This window comes from Struthio camelus, chromosome 15 (genome assembly GCF_040807025.1).
Source record: "Struthio camelus isolate bStrCam1 chromosome 15, bStrCam1.hap1, whole genome shotgun sequence".
Taxonomy (NCBI): domain Eukaryota; kingdom Metazoa; phylum Chordata; class Aves; order Struthioniformes; family Struthionidae; genus Struthio; species Struthio camelus.
This window is the reverse complement of record NC_090956.1, coordinates 6,548,798-6,569,796: the sequence shown is the minus strand read 5'-3', so window position 1 is coordinate 6,569,796 and position 20,999 is coordinate 6,548,798. Positions and strand designations below refer to the sequence as shown.

Genomic DNA, 20,999 nt, shown 5'->3' with positions numbered 1-20,999 from the left:
TCGAGTGGAAATGTTCAGCTATTTCTAACCTTGCCTTCAGCCTTCTTCTTTCTTTTGCCCCCAAAGCCATCTAAAATAATATTCTCTTGGAACTTCTGCACAGTCTGCCTAGCACAAAGTTAAGCATAAGTCAAAATTATTAAAATTATATGGAAATGCATACATTTCCTTCAACACTGTACTGGGAACATGGCTCCTATTCAGACTTCACTACACATCACTCATAAGGCCGAGACATAGAGCAGTTCCCAAAGAATCAGCACGTTCCCGTCTTTATCCTAGATGATCCTGATAAGCAGCCATTAGTCTTTTCCTTTTGGGGCTGTGCCTTCCATACGCATAATTTGAGTCCTTACAACGAGCCCCCAAATCCGAATTCCACCTGCTCGTAAGAAAAAAAATCTTGGAAATATATAGCAACAAGAAACTGGCAGGACAAACTCACACTCCCACTGTGCCAAATTGCAAGCTTAGTAATTCTGTTTTCTTCCCGCTGAGTGGAAGGTGTCATTAGCTGCTGCATTTAGAGCCACAGAAAGATTCTTGGACCAATCCCCAGCCTCCCTCTGAACCAGGTGGCTGATGACCACAGGAGCTCGGTGCAGCTGGGGACCTTCACCTTCATCTTCCTGCAGTCAACACTCCAATTTACTGGAAAGGAAATAAACTCAGGAAGTAGCACAATACGAAGAGAAACCCTCAGGCTATGTCATCCTCCTCCAGGGTGAAATCCATCCCTGCATCAGGGCCGCTGTAATGCCTCTGCACCGTATAAATCACTCTCGGGTGCTTTTAACACAAGAATAGCTTCCCTTGTGGGAGAGTATTTCGCTTCTTGGATGGTCTCTGTGGAGCACCCATTGAACCAAATCCTCATTTCTCAAAAATTAATATAATGATGCAAAGAATCATCCGCTTAGTGCAAGGCTCAGAGGAGAGGCCTCTGGAAAATTCCTGTGATCAAGGACACACGTACCAGCCTTCCGTCTTGTCCATCCGCAATAAGCCTACATGCTGTAGAGAACGTCTGCCTATTCAACTATTCGAGACCTCCCGCTTATGCAAACGTGCCTGCGCGGTTGCAAACACCCATGCTGGCTTTTCTGGCAGCACTATGTGACAGCGAGGAGGAACGGCAGAGCGGCGTTGTGTTTGCCTGGCAGGATTTCAAATAAATAAATAAATATTTTTAAACATATCCATAACTGTAGGTGGTCTTAATGATCCATTCAGAGCGCAAGGGAGGGGGAACATGAGGAACTGCCCCTTTCACATGGTGACTGAGGAGCGAAACACCCTGCTGCTCCCAGATTTGTTTTGGATGGTGAAATGAAGACCACCTGCGCTGCCTGAGAATTGGGAAAATTTGTGCAAACGTTCATTATTTATAAGATAGCTGTCCACAGGCAAATTGCCTGGAATCCATTAAAAGGAGAAATCCCTGCTCCCTTTTGCAGTTGCTTGGCATAAGCCTTTTCCATGGATACAAAGGGAAGGGGAAAAAAATCACGTTCATTTTGAATTAATCTTCTGGTATATAATACTTTTAATTAGGAAAAAAATCAGCATGCTCTTTGAGAGGAGGAAGGAGCCAAAAGTGAGGCCGAAGCTTTGGCGACTTGGCTGCAGTTCAGGCCTTGTCCTCTTTAAATCTACCGGAGCAGGTGAGCCTGCAGCCTGCTATTTCGCTCTTAGTGTTGAGAGCAGTTTGCTAGCAGAGATAGGACACACGCACCGAAGCCCCCGCAATGCTTCGAGGGGCTGCTTTGGAGATTAGGACCAGGATCATGCATGTACAGACTTGGCTATTTAACCCTGCAAAAGGGAAAAGAAGAACTGGGCAGAGACAAGTCGGTAAAAAGTATTCAAAAGATACCTTGGACAGAAATAAAGCAGCCTCTTTATTGGACAAAGCCTGGGCGAGATAAGTAGAAAGGCCCCAGGATAAGGAGATCCAACACATACATTATCCCTTTGAAATAATAATGAAAAAAGTATACTCCCCAAACTAAATTTCCTAGCCCCTCTCTCTCCTTCTAAAGTCTCTCTTCCCTGCATTCATTATTAATGCCACCAGGGGTACAGATTTGCACTCTGGTTTCTGAAAAATTAATTCAATGATTAAAATTTCAGTCCCTAAGTGATGGAAGCAGCTCAAGCAAGCTGGAGATGCCCCTTTGCAGTTTGAAGGCCTCTGGTACTCTGCCTGCTTCCTCCCTGCATGCAAAATCTCCCTGTAGACGAAGCTCAAAGGGGCATGATCTGGTAGGAAAATCTGTTTTCAAGTTAATCAAGTCCTGCTTTTGTGGAGAAGCCATTTCAGTTTAACAGTCTATCTAAACACTTGATACAGTGCAAAGAGCAAAACCCATGTTCTTCCAAGGCTAGAGTGCTGATAGCTTTTTACACAATCCTCTGGATAAGGGAAAAATCTCAAAATGAATGTAAATATTAATAAACACTGTGCATCTGTCACTCTTTGGCAAGCTAATTGTAGGCTGAGAGATTTTCAGTGTGGCTAATAAAGTTTTCTATGACACTGCGCTTTAAAATGAAAGAATAACAGAGAATGACAGCTGCTTATCCTACAGTCAAAGTCAATTTTCTCCTCTGCAGCCATGCCCACCAGTGGGAAGAGCAAGAGTCAAGGAACCTGGGAAGTGGTGAGGAGAGGCTGCAAGATCACATAGCCTCTGCCCCTGAGGGGGGCAATTTCTCCCCATGCCAGAAAAGCAGAGATCCTGGCTGAAAATTCAGTATCAGCTCAGGAGGTACCTTGCCCAGACAGCAGCGGAGCTACCCTTCCCGTCAGCTATGCATCAGAGGAAGAAGCAGGCAAAGGAGCCTGTGTAATTCTCTGTCCTCAATTCTTGGCACCGCTATTTTTGTTTTATTTTGAAAGAAACGTGAGAGACAAGTCAGAGTTTTCAGCAGCACATGGAGCTGAGAAGCCCAGAACACTTTTCCAGATTTAGATAGGAGAAGGAGGAGGAATAGAAACTTCATTCCTAAAATGCTAACAAGTGGCAAAAATAGAACAAATACTGAAAAATAAGATTGCCTCTTCCACGGCACTTTATAAGTGTTTAACCTGTCTAAGTAAAAAGCCCAGCTAAGCTTAGAAGCAGAAGACAGACTGCAAATTCCTCCATCCTCGGGAAGCACAGTCTTTCCATTCACATATCAGCGACAGGATGAGAACAGGGTGGGAGCACTGATAGGATATTCCCTATCAGCCAATACAACACTGCTTGCGCTCTCTTGATAGGGGTAAAAAAGGACAAAAAGGAAATAGGAAGCATTGCTAAGAACTCTGCCAAAATCCTTTGGATGCAGAAAAACAGCCAAGCTCCGCTACTGAAGCTCGTCCTTCTCCAAACCAATGGGATTAATGACAGCCCAGATTGCACTTCATTGGGGTTGTGAAAACTACAGGAACACAGACTTCCTGCTCAAAGGCAACTCTTGGGAGGACAGAGGATTTGGACACTGTGCAATATAGCACAGTGAAATATTTTATTAAGGTAACATTTCTAAAATCTCTACCAACTTGTGAATTTTGGGGAAAAACCTCTTTGCTAGCTCCAAACGATACATGTGTGAGTGCAATACCACAGCGACCAGGAACAACGAGTGAGGTGCAGAAGCCTGAAATACTTCTACTGACACTTTGCAGGGCAAACGTGCCAAACGTTGGTTGCTTGGAAAACTCACTGCCTTTCGTTCTAAAGACACCGGCTTTGTTAAGGTTTCAGAATACACGGGCTTTTATGTGATGCTCAGTACTTTAAAGTATTCTGAGCTGAGAGCCTGGATCTGCAGGAGAGAACAAGCATCGCTATGCGTGGTGCTTGCTCCCTTGCACGCTGTCACGTGGCAGCCCTTCCACCTCTGGGATAGGTCAACTCATGAGGGTCTCACTCAGTTCAGGTGGTTCTACTGAGCCCACCCTGCACCTGGACTATTACTTCCCCCCTTCTAAAGCAGTTTCAGAGCAGGATACATCCCACCTTACAGCAGAGTTGACACCCGTCTCATGACACTACCATGCCTTAGAGGAAGTGTGCCATGGGGTGCCTGGGCCTGATGCTCAGCACAGAGGAAGGAGGAAATGGAAATGCTGGAACAAGCAGTTTGGCACCATTTCTTGGCTGGGCTAAAGGCTTATTCCTGGGATGATGCTTTCCTGCAGACTAAGGAAAATTAAATTTAGCACTTTGCAAATAAATAGGTTAAGGCTGAAAGGACACTATTTAGGAATTTACTGCTTACAGCAGCCTCGGAGATTATAGATCCATCACCATCTATTACCTTGCTAGTTACTGCTTCCACTCTGTCTATCTTTCCCACTTAGAGAGTGGTCCTTTCATCAGGTCTTTTTCTGTTCCAACTTGAAACTGTCATCACTCTAATGGAATTATATGAAGAAAAACAACTTTAGGCTGCAATGACTCTGCCAAAAAGCCAAGGACATCTCCTATGCTTTCCCAGGACAAGACAGTGAGATTCTTCTCTCAGAGAAATACACAGTTGTCCAACAGCCTCCTGGGAAATGCGATGACGGACAGCTGTTTGCACACATGTCCAAAACCTCTGGGCCTCAGCACAGCTGTCAGCTGGGCCCTTTCTCTCAACATCAGGAAACACAACAGCTTTCGCAGCGACCAACAAACCTGCAGCTGGCTGGTAACCTTTGCTGCAGATTCATTGTAGCTACACCGCATACGGCATAAGAACTATGCACTGAACATACCCACAGAAGTATAAACCCCTACCTCATCCTGCACATATCTATTCTACTTTCTGGATGATTTTTTTTTTTTTTTTTTTTTACATAAAAATCATCTGCAGATATTCTCTTTCCAAATTCAGATACATCCCAGAAATGCATGAAACATTCTCTGGAGCCTTCCATTCAGATAGACAAATCCTTCAGGTTAAGGTTGAAATTTATGTCAGTTCCCTAGAACACAGTTCAAAGAGTTCCACTATTATCAGCTATATATTTCTGCTGAAACTGAATATAGATTAGGAGCAAATTAAAATTTTCAAGACTCAGTTTGATATGAGCTGATACATTCTCTCCAAGATACAGACAGGCAGGCATGTCGTCTTCATCTAGAAGCTAAAGATGCCATCCAAGGGCAATCTGGAGAGCTATCAAAGATGGAGGTCATCCTCAGCTCTCAGTGTCTCTGCTTCCCCTGTGAAGGAGGAAGGAGCAACGCGATTTGGCTCTGAATCCTTATAAAATAGATTTAACGTAAAATGCCTTTCCATATTTTTTGCTCAGAAAATGTTCTCATGCAATTGGCAAATAAGAAAATACATGAAATCCAAAGTCCTAAAACAGTATTAAGTTACCTGCTCTTTTTGCTAACTTTCAGATAGGTCTGAATTAAAGTTTTCCACATATAGAGTTAGGACCATTTGTGTACTTGTTTGTATGAAACAAATGAGAGACTAGGATAGGTTTTTCACCATTTCCATGTATGTGAATTAAGACAGTTGATACTTTGTTAAATCCTAACACTAATTTATGTCCATATTATGTATTAATTCCTTAAGTATATGGTATGTAAAGAGGGGAGCTGCAAAGACTGTTTTTCAGTAGCATAGTGTAGGACTCTGCCAGAGTTATAATGACACTCCATGTAGCAAAGCTCTTTCAAAGGCTTTTCAGTTCACTCAGGCATTCTGTCACTGTTGCACAGATACAGCACCATGGCAAGGATGCAAAGATTAATAGATTCATATTATCACACTGACAGAACATGTTATGATCTGGAGAGCCTGGATGGCACGTTGTGCTTAAGACCCCCCAATGGTGATTTGAAGTACACCAAATCTCAAGAAATGCCATGTCTGAATGCCTGATGTGCTTCCAACCATCCTCAGCAACAACTGCCTTCAGATATAGTTAGGATATCTTGAAGCAAAGCAGAAGGTGCACTCGCAGAGGAGAGCGCTGGCTAGTATTTTGGCTTTCCTAGAAGTGGTCTGCCAAAAATAAAACGTAGGAGACCTCTGCTTAGTGAAAGCTCTCAGGGAACACCCAAATCCTGAAGAGCTTGGGTTTCTATAAAGAAGAGCTGCCTAACAAGCTTTGAAATACGGGCTCTTATCTTAAACTGGCAAGCTAGTTTGAGAAAAAGCATATTAACTGGTTTATGCAGCGCTAACTTCATGGTTAACAGCCATGTAGTAATTGAGCGTTTAGACTTCGAAGCACAGTAATAAGGATGACAGAAGGAACGTACAGTTCTGAATCCCAGGCTCTAGTCTCACCTTTGGTGGTGGTCCCTTGGCTGCCACGGGGGAACCGTGACCACGACACCCCATCCTCTGCTCCTCAGTGGTCTCCCACCATGTCCCTCCCCACTTAGCTGCCAGGTCTGGTAGGAAATGGCCAACAACCTCGTCATGCAAACATCCAAACCTTTTAACTCTGAAATCTCAGATGATGGCAAGACATAATCATTTATATTTACACAACAACAAATAAAATTAATGGGAGACATTTATACGAGCCCAGATGTAGTCTTCAGAGACAGATGATAGATATACCAAGACCATACCACCCACGGGAATCTTTTGCTGTGTTTCAATATTTGCAGATAGCTTTTTATGCACACAAACAACATCCCTCCCTATTCCATCACTAATTACATTTCCTCCCTGGAGATTAGCAAATCTTTTGCCCCAGTCAAGCGCAGGTAGTAGCTATAACTCCCAAAGCAAGAGATAAGTCCTAATTATGCTTGCATTTAAACAACATGCTGCTTACTCAAGAAAGAAGAGCGGCAGCGGAGAGCTGCCACTCTTACTGGTGGCTTGGCGTAGGCTGAGCTGCAGGGGGCTGTGCTGTTAATAACTGAGGCACTTGAAGGCTGGTAGGTGCTTTGCTACATGTTACCAGCAGTATCTCACCTCAGTCTTTTCCTGGAGCTAACTGCCTTTTTTTTTTTTTTTTTTTAGAGGTCTTCTCATAAACCTGTTCTCGGAACACACAGGGAAAAGGGGAAGTATCAGCGCAAAAGTCATCTTGAAGTTCCTTGGCCAATGCTCTGCTTGCATTCTCTCAGAGCTGATCTTCACAGCCAACTGAAAGGAGTCTTCAGGCTTTTCAAAAGTGTCCACGCAAGATCACAAGCAGAGAAGAGGGCCACAAGGATCACCAAAGTTCAGGATACCATTTGTCAACACAAGCATGGTGCAGAAGCCGATGGCATGACACAACCCTGCTGCAGCACAAATACACCAGCCTTCAAGGAGACCAGTGCCGGTGGAGGCGTCTAGGGCTCACCCACGGCAGCAGAGATGGCCTGTCCCCTCTCCTCATGTCCAGAGGCGGACAAATAATTAAGCCTAAATCTGATTTTTCTCCCTACTCATCCATGCTGTCTTAGCCTCGAAGTTCACGATCACCGATACGCTGTTCCTGGCACACATCCGACCGCGCTCCTTAGCCAGCACTCCTGGCAGCAGCGCCCCATACGGAAAGTCGCAGTTTCTAAGCAGAGTGTGAATATGTCAAAAATAATAGAATTCAGTTAGAAATGTCCCTTTACAGGAGAGAGAAACAGGCAAGATAACAACTGAGAAATTATCGAGGTTGTGAGGCACCAACAAAAGGAAGAAACTGGTATACAACTTCCCAGCCGCTGGTCACGGAAGCATGGAGCGGCGCTTGCTCCCTCCGACCCGGCCTGGGCAGGTGGTCGGCACGGCCCAGCTTAGCACTAGCAGCGTGGGGAGCAGCCAGGCAAGATGGTGCTCGTTCGCCAAGCTGTGGAAACGCTTGGTACCCAAAACCTCAGAGCTTCCCCCCTCCCAAAAAAGAGAAGAAAACCTCCGGAAGTTTCCACTCCTTTTCATTCGCAGCTCTGTACATAAAAGCAAGAGAGGAGCGGGGTTACGGTTTGCTGACACGGCTCGGCATGTTCTGCGAAAACGACAAGTGTGCATCAAAAGCAGCTCTTCAAAACACCCGTTTCATGTGCGCTGCAACGAGGCCTTTGTATTCCCCAGCCTCCCAGACTTGAAGTCATCGCCTCTTCCTTCAAGAGCTCTGATCACACAGACTCTAGAACATTTTTTGAATCTACCCCAGATTCAAAAAAAAAACAAAAAAAAAAAAATTAAGCAAGAGATTGAATGCCAACAAAAGGTGGCGGAGCGCGGGTAGGGCAGCAAGCCCGCTGGTTCCCAGCGGCGTTGCCCCAGCGAACCTCTGCCCCATGCCGCCTCCGTGGCAAGGCTGGAAAACGATTTGCTGTGTCCATTCACCTATAGCAAAAGCTGGTGGAACTGGTCATCGCCAGTGTTTTCACACACAGCTTTTTCAGTGCAGAACATTTCAAAAAACTTTTCAACGCCCCCCTCCCCCAGGAAGTGTCAGTAATCTCCTGAACCCAGGTGAGAGGGACAGAGAAAAACCAGACAGCCAAGTGACCTAGTCCAAAGCCGCACAGCAGTTTAGTGGAGGAGAAAGGAACAAAATCCAGGAGGAGTCTGCTTACATCCCCTCTTCTATCCATTAGTTATCGCTGCTCCTCTCACTGGGCCTAACCACAGGCCCATGCGGCCCTCTGTACGCTGTGTGAATGCAGCGGCGTGGGTGCAGACATCTTCAGGATGGTATCAGGCTATCCCGGTCCAGATGCTCTGGTTTAATTACATCCTTACCGGTGTCCTTCTGCGCTCCATGTTGGTGTGTGAAAGAGCCACTTGTGATTCTCCCTAGCCAACTGGGTTGGCTCTCCCATTTCATTAAATAAGAGATATTTTCATGAAGAAAAAGGAGATCTGGAAGAGAGACGAATCACAAACTTGCTAAAAGAGTAAAAAAGGTGCATTCTAGTAATTTGGCTACTCATTGTTCTTGCCGAAGCAGTGGAGACAGCTGCTGGATGGGCAGGGTCCCTCAGCTGGGCTGGCTGGTGCTTGCTGTGCCCACTTGCATGAGGCCACCAGCAGCAGCACCAGTGGCGTGGTGGTGGCTGAAGTCAGGTCGGGGCAGAGTTTGTGGGAACAACTTGAAAGCAGCCCTTTTTCTGTGCCTCCTTTGCTGAGAGAGGGGGAAGGTAGACCGGCGGAGGGAAGCAGGACGAAGATGTAGAGCCCATGGCGAGATAAGAGCGGCGCTGCTTGGGGTGCGGGGAGGGAAACCTCAGCGCCCATCAAGGACACTGTCATGCCACCAGGGTGGGAGTGAGCAGGGAAAGGGAAATGGCAAAAGCACCTCAGCAGCCACCAGCTGATGGTTATGAAGCAAACAATATAGAAATGCAGAAGATCAGTCTGACTCTAACACACCGTCTGTGAGCCAACCCCACCTGTCCTGCCTGAAAACCAGACTTGTTTTTTAAAGTGAAGGGTTGGGCATCTGCATTCCACACTAGCACAGGGTCTTTATCCTCACAACGCTCCAGTTGCAGAGGCAGAAGTATTATCCCCATCACACAGATGGGAAACAGAGGCAAAAAAGAGCACTAACTTTTCTCAGAACACGGGTTTCAGCCCAGCCTCCTGGGTCTTGGAAGAATATCTCTTTGCTCAGAAATTCTGCAGTAAAAAGAATACCTATTGTTCGAGCTCCCTCAATTCCACTATCCTCGAGGTGATTGGTTTTACTAAAAAAAGGAAAAAAAAAAAAAAGCCCTGCCTTCGAGGAGGGAGAAAAAAAAAAAAACATGAGAAAGAGCAGAATAAGATGAAGACAACAGCAAGAATTAAAGTTAGGTCCTAAAATGAAACACGCCAGTACAACATCCGAAGCCACATGAAATGTAGGAGTTTAAATACGGGATTTGATCCGATAACACCACAGACCGCTTGACGGTGCCTGGCTCAGAGCTATTGATTAGGGAAAGCGAAGACGGTTCCTTGCCGACCTTTCCAGGAATTCCAGCGCAGCTCATCCGGCAGCAAGGCATCGCACTTGCACAGAAGTGGCAGGCACCTCCTGGAGCTGCACAGAAATCAAGTCTCCAGAAACCACATGGGAAAATTGAAAATAAAATATAAAAATAAAATAACTTGTAATTAACAAGAATGAGGAGTTAACAGAGGCCTACAATCTCTAATCAATCTCTCGCTGCCTGGCCTGCTCCACCGATGAGCTCCATTGTTATTTCTGATTGTGTGTGCAAGAGCGTGAGACGGCTGCTGGAAGAACATTACTCCATCAAAATTGCAATTTCTTTCTCCTCTTGAGACTCATCAAGGGTGAGGAGGAGGAGAGGGGAGAAGATAGAGTTGCAAAAAGAAACAAACAGCTAGAATACGCTTCTCAAAGATACTCTGCTGCGTTGAAGGGGGAAAGAACTGAAACTGCAAGTCTGCCAGCATGTGTACTCCAATCCAAGCTCCCGTGGCGCTATCAGCTGCAAGACCAAACACGAAGACCCAGGCAAGCAAAAGTAATCCCCGTATTAACCAGCCTGCTTGGTCTGAGGCACGCATAGGTAGAGGTGCGCTCAAGTCTCTCTGCTGCTGTGGCCGCACTGCAATCTCCGCACCCCCCGCAGATTAGACTTCCCCTCGCACATTTAACCATTTGAGTTTCGTGTCCCGCTTCCAGCTAGTAATTCGTCAGCATCACATTGTGTTTGAAAGATTATCTCTGAGTTCTTTCTCATTCTTCTCCTCCAGAAAAGAAAATTAAACTATTACTTCTTGTCCATATAGCTGCCCTACCGGCACACCTCACATGTCCTGTAAACGGAGAGGTGACAGGACCACAGGCTATACAAGCAATGGGGCAAGCGAAGAAAGATTGGCAAATTAAGGGGGCAAACAGAGAAATATTAATTTATTAAATAAACAAAGGAGGGGAAACTTAAGGAAGTTACCTAGGTACCTACCCATCCGTCTGTCTCAGGCTTCTATTAAGCTCCAGTTGTTTATTGCAAGAACTGCTGTAAGTCCATCTAGCCTAGCATCCTGCCTCCAAAGGGCCACCACCAACAGAGGTTTAGGGAAAAGAAGCTGAAGAAACAGTAAATATTAATAAGCTTGAGGTGATCTGTCGCTACATACTGATTCCCACCTTCCAGTAATCAGTGGCTGAGGTAATTCCAGATCTTCACGGCTCTAACAGGGCCATCAATTCCAGATACCTGCATCCTCATTAACTGTACCATTAATAACTTTTTCCTTCATTGCTCCATGCTAGTCATCAATTCGCAGCTGGTGTCTGTCCTTGCACTGAACCCTTCATGCATCAAAGAACCTCTAAACTAACAAAGTCTTTACGCTTTCACCCCTCACGTTCTACCCCTGTACCAAGAGCAAACCACATGAGAAGCACATGATAGCTCTTCTGGTTACCTTGAAATTGTACAGCGACAGTTCCCTTTATACATTTGCAAACCAACTCTTCATGTAACTGCTTAAACAAATCTGAATCAAAGACTGTGTGAGCACTGGCTGACAATTGAGCAGATTGCAGAAAAGCTGCTGATTTTATTACCATATCACTTTTCCAACTACACACCAATAAAAGTTTTATTTTGCAACAAGAAGTGCCAGCTTCACGCCTGGCAATATCCTCGAACTGTGTCACGAGGCTTCTGTTTTCATCTGCTGGCTGATATCTTGGGTATTCTCTTTCAAGGCAGAAGGCTTACCATCTTGGGGATGTTCTTCTATGAACCACTGCTGGTGTTTGTGTTTCCATTTGATAGTTTTGGCAGAAAATAACAACATGGGCAAGATCTGGAACAAGACATAATTCTATATTCTGGAAGACTGGGCTCTGGGCACACAGAAAATAAGGTGAACCAGAGGTTGATGCGCTGTTTCAACGCAGCCTTTTGGCCAGGACTGCTTATGAGCTTAGACACATAATACCACGGTGACACTGAGAAGAGTTTGGCTGTTTTAACTTTCTTATCAACAAACTTGTGCCCAAATAATATATACATGAATTAGTAGGAAAAGTGAGCCCTCCTTTCTAAATAAGTAGAGGAGACTGAAACACAGAAGATTTCAAATACTGCCAGATTTCATGTAGCTGTTATAGAGGATCATATTAATAACCTTTTTAGTCCAGGATCCTATCAACAATAGTGACCAGTACCAGAACCTTTAGCGGGAAATACAAAACCACTCGTAGACACAATCCAAAAACAGCCTGCATTGCACGGGAAGTTTCGTCCTAACCTCCACAGTAAGAAGTCAGTTTAACACTTCAAAGTAGAAAGCTTTGCATATCCCTACTTTATGTAAGTGTAACTCTCTATTTAAGGTAAAGCTAGATATTATTATTTGTCCACAAAGGCATCTTATCGTTTTACAAAACTTCTGAGCTCCTGCTCTCAGCAGTACCTTGAAGCTGTATGGTCATAAATTAAAAGGATTTCCTCATTTTCATTTAAAACTAATGGGCCTCAAATATCTTGACTGGAATCGTGTTCTTTAGGCATGCGCCAAAAAAAAAAGCCCACGATTTTCTTTCTCTGCACTGTTTGTTCATTTGTACGAGTGTCTCCAAATCATCTCTTCTTCAAATTTGACCAGTCTCTCTGTTTACCAAAAGCCTTTCTTTGTCTGAAACAATTGTCAATGCCTTTCTAAAGACCTCGCTCCCGTACTCTCATTCGCGACATACCCAGAGACAAGGGTAAACAGCATGATGTACACGCGGCCAAACAATGACATCCTCATTTGCCATGGCTTAATTCCAAGTTAGAGGAACTGGTTTTGAGGCTCCACGGCAATATTCGTTTGTTTCAATATATTTCTTTAACAGATTGCTATAAAGAGAACAAATGTAGTTCTTGGGTATCTCATGAGTGGCCTGGCCTAGATACATCTCCCAAGTATTATGCAGAACACGCATATATATGGACTAACACATCTAATGTAACACGAAAGTAACAGAATATGAAACTGTCAAGTGACCCAGCAACTGTTATGTATTACTGTTCCTCCAAATCACCAGAAACTAAAATCCTGGTGAGGTATCTGTACATCACTTTCCACAGCATTTAATTAAAAGAACAAAAAAGAGCAAGCAAGCGCAAGAGTGAGATGTGAAGTCTGAGCTGTGCCTTGCTGCCTACGCACTCGCACACGGAGGGTCTGAAAATCACTGGAACATCCTTCAAGTTGATGAACTCATCTGTTGTATCCACAGGGATTGCCAATAAATACTGATATGGTTTCATTGGAATTCTGTGCTCATTTATGGATGTAGTCATTTGTATTCACAGCATGTCATTGCGATTAACCCTTTCACTGAGGTTGCAATTCTAATTAACGTGAATTGGTTGGAAACATACAGCATGTAGATAATATGCTCTAATGACAGCAACAACATACATTGCTTGGGAAAACTAAGCACGTCTTTCATCTTCATTTACCTTTGAAGGAGTTACATTACAGTAGCTGCCATTGCATCCCTGTTATCGAAACCTCACTGAAAATCAAGTGCCACCAGCAGTGCTACTGAAACATGCCGTAAAGTTTACGGACAAACTACAGAAGCTTATAAAGAGCTAGGGGACTTCTCTGGCTTAATTATATAGGCCCTGTTCCATAAATTGCTTGAATGGAATAAATATAAACAGCATTCCCCACTTTGCGACCTCTTTGGCTTAATGAAACGCACACAAACACCCACAGTCAGTTATGGCTCAGAAATTCCACATCATAAAAACATAACCTTGCTGAAAAGCCATAGTCAGGATTCAACCCTTGGTAGATACATGAGAAGCAGACGTCAGGACTCAACAAAGAAATATTTTGTTGTTTATATTCCACCACTATTCTAAACTACAGACTTTGGGAATTGTCTGCAATTTACTGAACAGTGAGAAAGGCTCTGAGATACTGCTGTTCAGGCTCTGATTGTAAAATCTGCTTCTTTTATCCAAAGAGGTATGTGAGGTAAGACAGGCGGAGGAATCTCATGAACCAATAAGCAACCCATCCTTGGATTTGGGAAGTGTGAGATCTTGAAACTTCTGCTGCTCCACCTGGTGACATTGAATCCTTTCTCCAGAAATACTTGGGAATGAAGACTTGAGTGAAGGCAAGAAAGCAAGAATACTGTTTAGACAACAGAATCGGTTTAGACAAAAGAATCTATGCTTGCTTATTCACTGCCTTTCAGGTAAACTACTTCTATTGTCATGGCATGAAGAAGAATTTGATGCTACTAGGGACAACTTAAAAAGAAGCCAGCCAGCTCTAGTTTAGGTGGGCAGTATGCAATCTTCCCATATTTTCTTAACGCTTGCCAAGTACACCATCTCTCCTGCAATACACACTCTGCCTGGGACACAGGAAGAACTGCCAGCCGTACTATCTGGCCATGGCATCCAAAAGAAATCTCCAGAAGTCTGAATAAGTTTCATTCACTAAACATGTAACAATATAGGTGTGAACACAAGCCCCTGCAGGTCTTAGAGCTAACAGTATTGCACCATCTCAACAGACAACTGTTTTCAGGACTCAAGGACAGCACCTCAAAACAAACAAAGTCATCCTCCTCCTTGGAGGGTGGGCTTTCTTTTCCAGCTGTCATTTGACTCAGTCCAGAAACCTCATAAGGCCAAATAACATAACTATTTTGAGGATATTTTCCTAGTTTTAAGTTTAGGATGCTAGGTGTTGTCTTACACTTATTGTCAACTTGCTTTATTTGGTGGGTTTTCTTTGGGGCTCTAAAATTGTCCAAAACATTTGTTATGTAAAGAAATAATACTGCAGCAATGTGCATGCTGCACATGGCAGTAGGTCTCCAGAACAGAACCTCTCCAGTTCCTGCTTGTGCATTCCCTGCCTGTATTGAACTCCTCCAAAATCCTCATCCTTCTCATAAATGAGACTCACCTCAGGAGGATCAGCTGGAAGCAAATGTGATTTTAAATGCCTATTGTGGTTGCCATGGAGAAGGGGAGAGTTCTCCCACTGACCTGTAAACTTGGGCTGTTGACACTCAGACCAACGTAAAGATGCCACTAAACAGCTTGGCGACTCTAACGTCGCACCTAGTTCTCTGACGTGTCAGCCCAACTGTGCTATCTGGAAGATAACACAGAAGAAAAACGGAACCTATCAAACCACCACCCAAACTCAGACCACCTAGCTAGACCAGTGCTGCACTAAATTGACAACAGATAGACTACTCTTGTTACTCATCTGAGCCATTCAGATAAACGGCACCTCGCACAAACAAAGATGAGCTCAAAACAGATTCCGATTTACATGAAGGCAAGATGATGACACACAGGCGGACTGGAGGATAGCAGAGGCAGTAAGGACATCTTTTATAGCAAAGCGAGGATGAAACCTTGATGGTTACATAAGGTTTTATTGCTGTAGCATATATCACCGATAATAGAAAAAGGTGAATTGCGAGGCCACACATCTTAGGTGTTATACGTATATAGTCTCTTCTCTTCACTCCCAGTTTACTTTGATATATAAGTGGGAGATCAGATGCCACATCTTTTAAGGTAATTTTTTAAAAGAAGAAAGGATCTTTACTTCCCTCAGAAGGAAAAATTTGTCACATAGCAGAGGGGTAATGATTTTCCAGTGCAATCACTGAGAAAGAGCAAAACCATTCTGGCATGCTGAAAACCAGGAACACAAAGAAGCAGGCGCAGCGAGGAGCGCGCAGACCTACCTTAAAGAGCAGGCAGTCCCCTTGGTGCTCGGCATAAATCGAAGTGAGTCGATACTGGTTCTCAGTCGTGATGTCAATCTGGTACCCCGTTAGCGTGTAGCACACCTTGCGAAACTCCTGGATCTTCGTCTGAAAAACTTCTTTCAGACGCTGGTTTTTTAGTTCTGCACTTTCCACTTGCTTCTTCAGCTCTAAGTAGGGGAAGAAAACGGGTACTTTGTTACACGTCATCAGCACAGAGACCTTGCGTCGTATTTACAGTGCTAGCCAAACTAAGCGAATTGAAAAGGTGAATTAAATTTTTAAAAAGTGAATTAAGCAAGCAGAGTAAAGAAACAAGCAAACTAGATTCCTCTCCTCCTGGCCTCAGAAGACTGAAAGATAATAAACCGGGGAACGAGGAAAATGGACATGTCTTAGTAGGATGAATTTTTCTTTTGCTCAGCCAGTCTTTTAACAACATACTACAAAATTCAAAGCTATAGTGTCTGTTTTCCCCTGCACACACATCTTATTTCCTACCCAGAACCCAAGAGAAGGGTACTGTGTTACAGGGAGCAAGAAAGTGGAAAAAATGGTTACAAATACGCCTCTGTGGGGTTGTGTCAGGAGGAAGCTGGCAATCACGGAAATCTCCTCCAATGCACACTTGATTTGACTGTAAGTGCTTTGATCTCAAATTGTCACACTGTCTAGGAATCCCTTCAGATTTGGAAGGGGGCTTTTGCTGTTATAAAAAGCCTGACGAGCACCACTGTCTCTTTCCATTTGCTACCTTAACTGGACTAGTCCCCAGAAGAGAGGTCTTGTGAGACTGCCTGCCACTCACCCTGCATTTTATTGCCACAAAGGGAGCTGCAAGCACTGTGAATACTTCAAGACGATACACAACAATTATCATGAATCTTTCACCCAAAGTGCCTTCTGAGTAATTAAACCTCGATTTATCCCCCCATTAATTACAGAGATTGGCTTTACTTTAATATACATTAGAGATGTCTCCCAAGTCAGCCTGTTTTATCAACACTGCAGTCCAGGGCTAGGAAAAAAAGAGACTTCCTCACTCAGATATCTCTTTGTCATTCTGAGGCTTAAGGCTACGTCTATGCAGTGATCAGAGACATAAATGCAGCACAAGTAGGCCGCATCTCTTTATTTTAGCTAGTTCAGGCTCCAGTGCCAGGACAGTGGAAACTTCAGTGCAAGGCGACTGCTTGAGTGTGAAGGAAGGTCGCTGGCTGGCTTACGCAGCCCATGCTGCAGTATTACTGTTACTCAAGCGAGCTGGATAAAGGTCTGGCCTGAGTATTTGCCCGAATGCGTTACCCTCGGCCTCCCAAGTGCAGCGCAGGAAGAGTCTAGGAACCGTAACGGCAAGGATAGGAAAGGCAAGGCCTGCGCTAGCAGGGCACCCGTGCGGCTCGCTGCCGAGCGGCCGCAGGCGGGCCGGGAGTGACGTGAGCCTCCTCTTGCCTTTCGTACTGCTGCAGTCGGGCGCTGCGCTTGGGACAAAAGGCAATTCAATGAGTTAAGTTCAAGTGCCTTAAATGCCACTGAGGTGGAAGTACTTTGGCCTTAATCCAATTCAGCTTAATCCCTAGGAAAGGACAGGAACTCTTTAACGGTTAAAAAGAACTACATATCCCTTTACTTCTGAGTGAGAGCACCCACGCAGGCAGAGTTAATGTGGGTCAACTCCTTACCTTCGGTTAATTCAGCTCCACCCGCCTGAGCTGCTTCGTAGACACGGTAAGAGCAAGGTATTTCCTCAGTCTGGCTCTCCTCCACCCATTTCAGCTAATGCTGCTTCAGCAAGGGGAGCAAGCCAGCTTGGGAAACATCATATACCTGTTTGTTCATTAAAACATTGCTATATAGGGAAACCCCCAATTGCTGTGGGATGTCAGGTAAGTACAGTATTCAAAACTGCGCTCACCAGCCTGAAGGGCTGTGGCTCACACGCTGCACCTTCCCCCCAGCTTGAAAAGGCTCTGTCTTTCCTGGCCACCCACCTCCCCAGTCCCACCAGACTCATCGCTGTGCGACTAACTCGACCCTTCCTGGGATTGCTACAACCCCTTTCCCATCATCTCAGCCGGGTCTGGGCCTTTGATTAATTGAGTAATCAACCCCCGAAATCAGGAGGTTAATTGGCGGCTCTGACCTCAATAATCTCAGTCTTCATGCAGCTACATATTCCCAAGACAGAACTATTAAGGACAAAAGCCTGTATATGAAAGTAAAAATTCAGTGACTACATTGCAGCGGTAAATAATATTTCACCACTGTCAGGGATGGCACTGGTTTTAATATATCTCAGATGTCCAGCAGGTACGTTTTTTGTCCTAATAAATGCAGCCTAGCCTTGGAAAAGTAAATCTGTCTTTTCTTACCACCTCTCGGAGGCTGCCTTCCCTGACTTTTATAAACTCAGGAGGGTGATGATGCCCTAACTCACCAACTGCTCGAATAGCTTTCATTATTCCTGAAGAATTAGCACCTCTTTCACTGTTTTGTCTTGCAGACTTGGTACTTGCAGTGGCCATCAGGGTACCCTAGCACCTGCTGCATCGCAGCCTTACCAACCTCCCCAGCAGCACTGGCCTATTTTGACTACAACCATGTGGATCTAGACTAGCAAGCAATAGCAACTGCTTTCCTCCACTACCTTCAGGTTGAAAAAGGAAAAACTCTGAATACCCTCAGTCTTCTACACAAGAAGTATTGAGCTTTTCAATTTAGCAAGCCTCCGCTCACGAGAGCGTGCCCTCGCCTTTGGACCCTGCCTCCCTGCTGGTGCCCAGGCATCCTTTCCGGGTTCTTCAGCAGTTTTGGGGTATTACTGCATCAGCCATCCCAGCTGAAGGAATTCACCTGCATGGCAAAACATGTGACAGATGGCTAGGGTCTGCAACCAGTACAACAGCTGAACTTGGTAAGTGCAACGTAGACAACAGCCCAAACATGCCCAGTACAGGTCGGGACAGGATAAAGCCTTGCCGTCTACTCTGAGGCTCTCTTAGCAAGGCTTCGGCAGTATTTCTTAAGCAGCGCAGCTTGGGGATGGGGCACAAATATGCACGCAGGTGCAGGGGACACGACAGGACTACTTAAGTTTGCAACTGCCCCAGTGAAAGGTTCATTGAACGACAGCTATAAAGCAGAGATCGCTCTTCCTTTATGCTCAATTAAATTACAGTCATGAATAGTTCAGCTCTAGTAGCTGCTGATGCCTACCTCGTGCAATGTTTTTTTATCCCGTGGAGACAGTCCAACTGGGGCTGCTCCCAAATTAACTCAGGACAGCAGCCAGGGCTGTGACTCCTTTCCTATTTTCCTTTGAGGGTTTTGCCTACACAGACAAGAAGCAGTGTTATGAGGTAGAATCACAGAAGAGGAACTCGCTAAGATAAGTTCAAGAGCAACTTGAAGGATAACCTGAGAACTCAGAAATGCAGGACGGGATCCCATTGCTGAAACAAAGCCACCTAAGCTCGTTTGGGACATTCTTGGGTATTTTGCGTGGCATCCCACCGTGCTTCTAAAGAGGAGAGATCTCCTGCAGGTTCTGCACGATACCAGCCAGCCCCAAGGCAGTTTCTCAGATGCTTCGGGGAGTCTAAAATGGCACAAGATGCCTATATTTAGGCCTCTGAATTCCATCTGTGTAGTCCCTCCCAATCTGCTAATGCACCTCCCTGTGACCTCAAGTAGATCGTCTCTGCGCTGTGGCTCCGTGTTGTCTATATTGCCAAGGCACCAGATTCCCTGCAACCACACAACTGCACAAGCACTATGCAGACTGACTTGGCGACATTCATTAATCTTGCTAATATTTCCCACACAAAGTGAAGATGTCAAGCAAAGAGGCGGCTCATTGTTTGCTCTGCTTCCCAATGTAAAGATGTGGCTGTGCTAATTCTTAAGCCTTACCTAATACCGATGATTCCCGCCAAATTTTTAGCACAGTCAGGAAAAATTGTTTTAAAAGCTGTAATTTGCACAGAGGGCAAATCAGCATATTTTAGACAAATGCTTAAGACACAGCTGTAGAGGCAACTGAATAGAGGCAGATCCTTTCAGGACGGGTCGAGGTGCATTAATAGAGCAGGTTTCTGATGACAGCATTAGCGTTTCCACCCACTCTATCTACCACCTACAGAACATTGAATGTCTTGATCCTTTAAGATCTTTCACAACATTTGGAGAATTAGGTTTAATTATATCTTTAAAAGACAGTGTTTGAAAACTCCAATCCCTGTATTTGGAGCACACGCTTTAGTTCCTGTGTTCGATTCTGTTGTGCTCGCATAAAACAGACACGAGAAGTTGCAGGTGCGCTCTGCGGAAATCACGAACGGGAAAGTAACACCATCCACATCCTTCATCCTGGAGAAGGGATGCCAAACCACCCCTCACAGGCGTGCTCACGAAACAAATAACCGAGAAAACGAGCGTGATATTTGCCAGGTTATGCTTTGGGTTAGGGACAATAATTGCCTGTTTACTTTGCCTGAAAAAAAAAAAAAAGAGGAGAACAGAGAAAGAGGCAAAATATTTGGAAATTATACTGCAAGGTCTCCTTTGCATTCAGACCAAGTGCATATACAAAAAGTTGCCCCTGCTGAAGAGTCTGATGGGAAAAAATTCTCTCTGAAAAAATCATTAACCTGTTACAAAATTAATATTGCCAAATTATTAACTTCCTCCTAATAATATTCCTTCTTAAAACACCTTGTATTTTCAAACACACTGACTTTAATGAATAATTCAAACTATTTTGGATAAATAAATAAAATATGAGTTGGGCTTTTTTGGTCTCTCATATTGAAAATGTCACTGCTTTTTATTCCATTGCTTTTACACTCGAAAATGTTCACAGCTGCCTGGAATTACCACAGCTTTGGCTCTTGCTCTGCGTTGGAGTTCAGTTAGGTCTATCAATAGGAACAGCAGCCTCTACGCTAAAGGAGACCAAGTGCACGCTTAACTTTTTCCCCAGGGAAAGAGGTGAAACAATGAGGCTTTCAGTAGGCCAAAAGTGGCATGAAATTACAGGTACCGCTAGTCTTTGCCAGGCAAACGTAAATTTGTTCTGCCTGTCCTCCACAATGCCACAAGCCACGTAGCTGCATTAATTCAGCTGCGATCTCAGCTAATACACAACTCTCTCAGAAAGTCCAGAATTCTTTTCTAGCTCTCTGCTTAAGGCCACTTTCCTTTGCTTTTGTTAAATGTTTGGAGTCACTCGCTTCAACACATGAAGGATAAAATATTTCAAACCACACTAATCGCCTTCTCTCTTTGCCTTGCCAGAGCGCCCCAGACAGATGCTGGCCAACGTTGCTATGGAGGA

At 44.6% G+C, this 20,999-nt stretch overlaps 1 protein-coding gene across 3 annotated transcripts in view; it reads right to left on the bottom strand.

Moving 5' to 3' along the window:
• Nucleotides 1-20,999, bottom strand: part of MAD1L1 (mitotic arrest deficient 1 like 1) — a 373,922-nt gene that overhangs the window by 80,038 nt on the left and 272,885 nt on the right. For all 3 annotated transcript variants that reach the window (XR_011134664.1, XM_068908329.1, XM_068908330.1), the window contains exon 17: nt 15,644-15,834. Coding sequence is in view for 2 of the 3 variants with exons in the window: in XM_068908329.1 (XP_068764430.1) it covers nt 15,644-15,834 (191 nt within the window). In the remaining variant the exon portion in view is untranslated. The remainder of the gene's footprint in view (nt 1-15,643; nt 15,835-20,999) is intronic.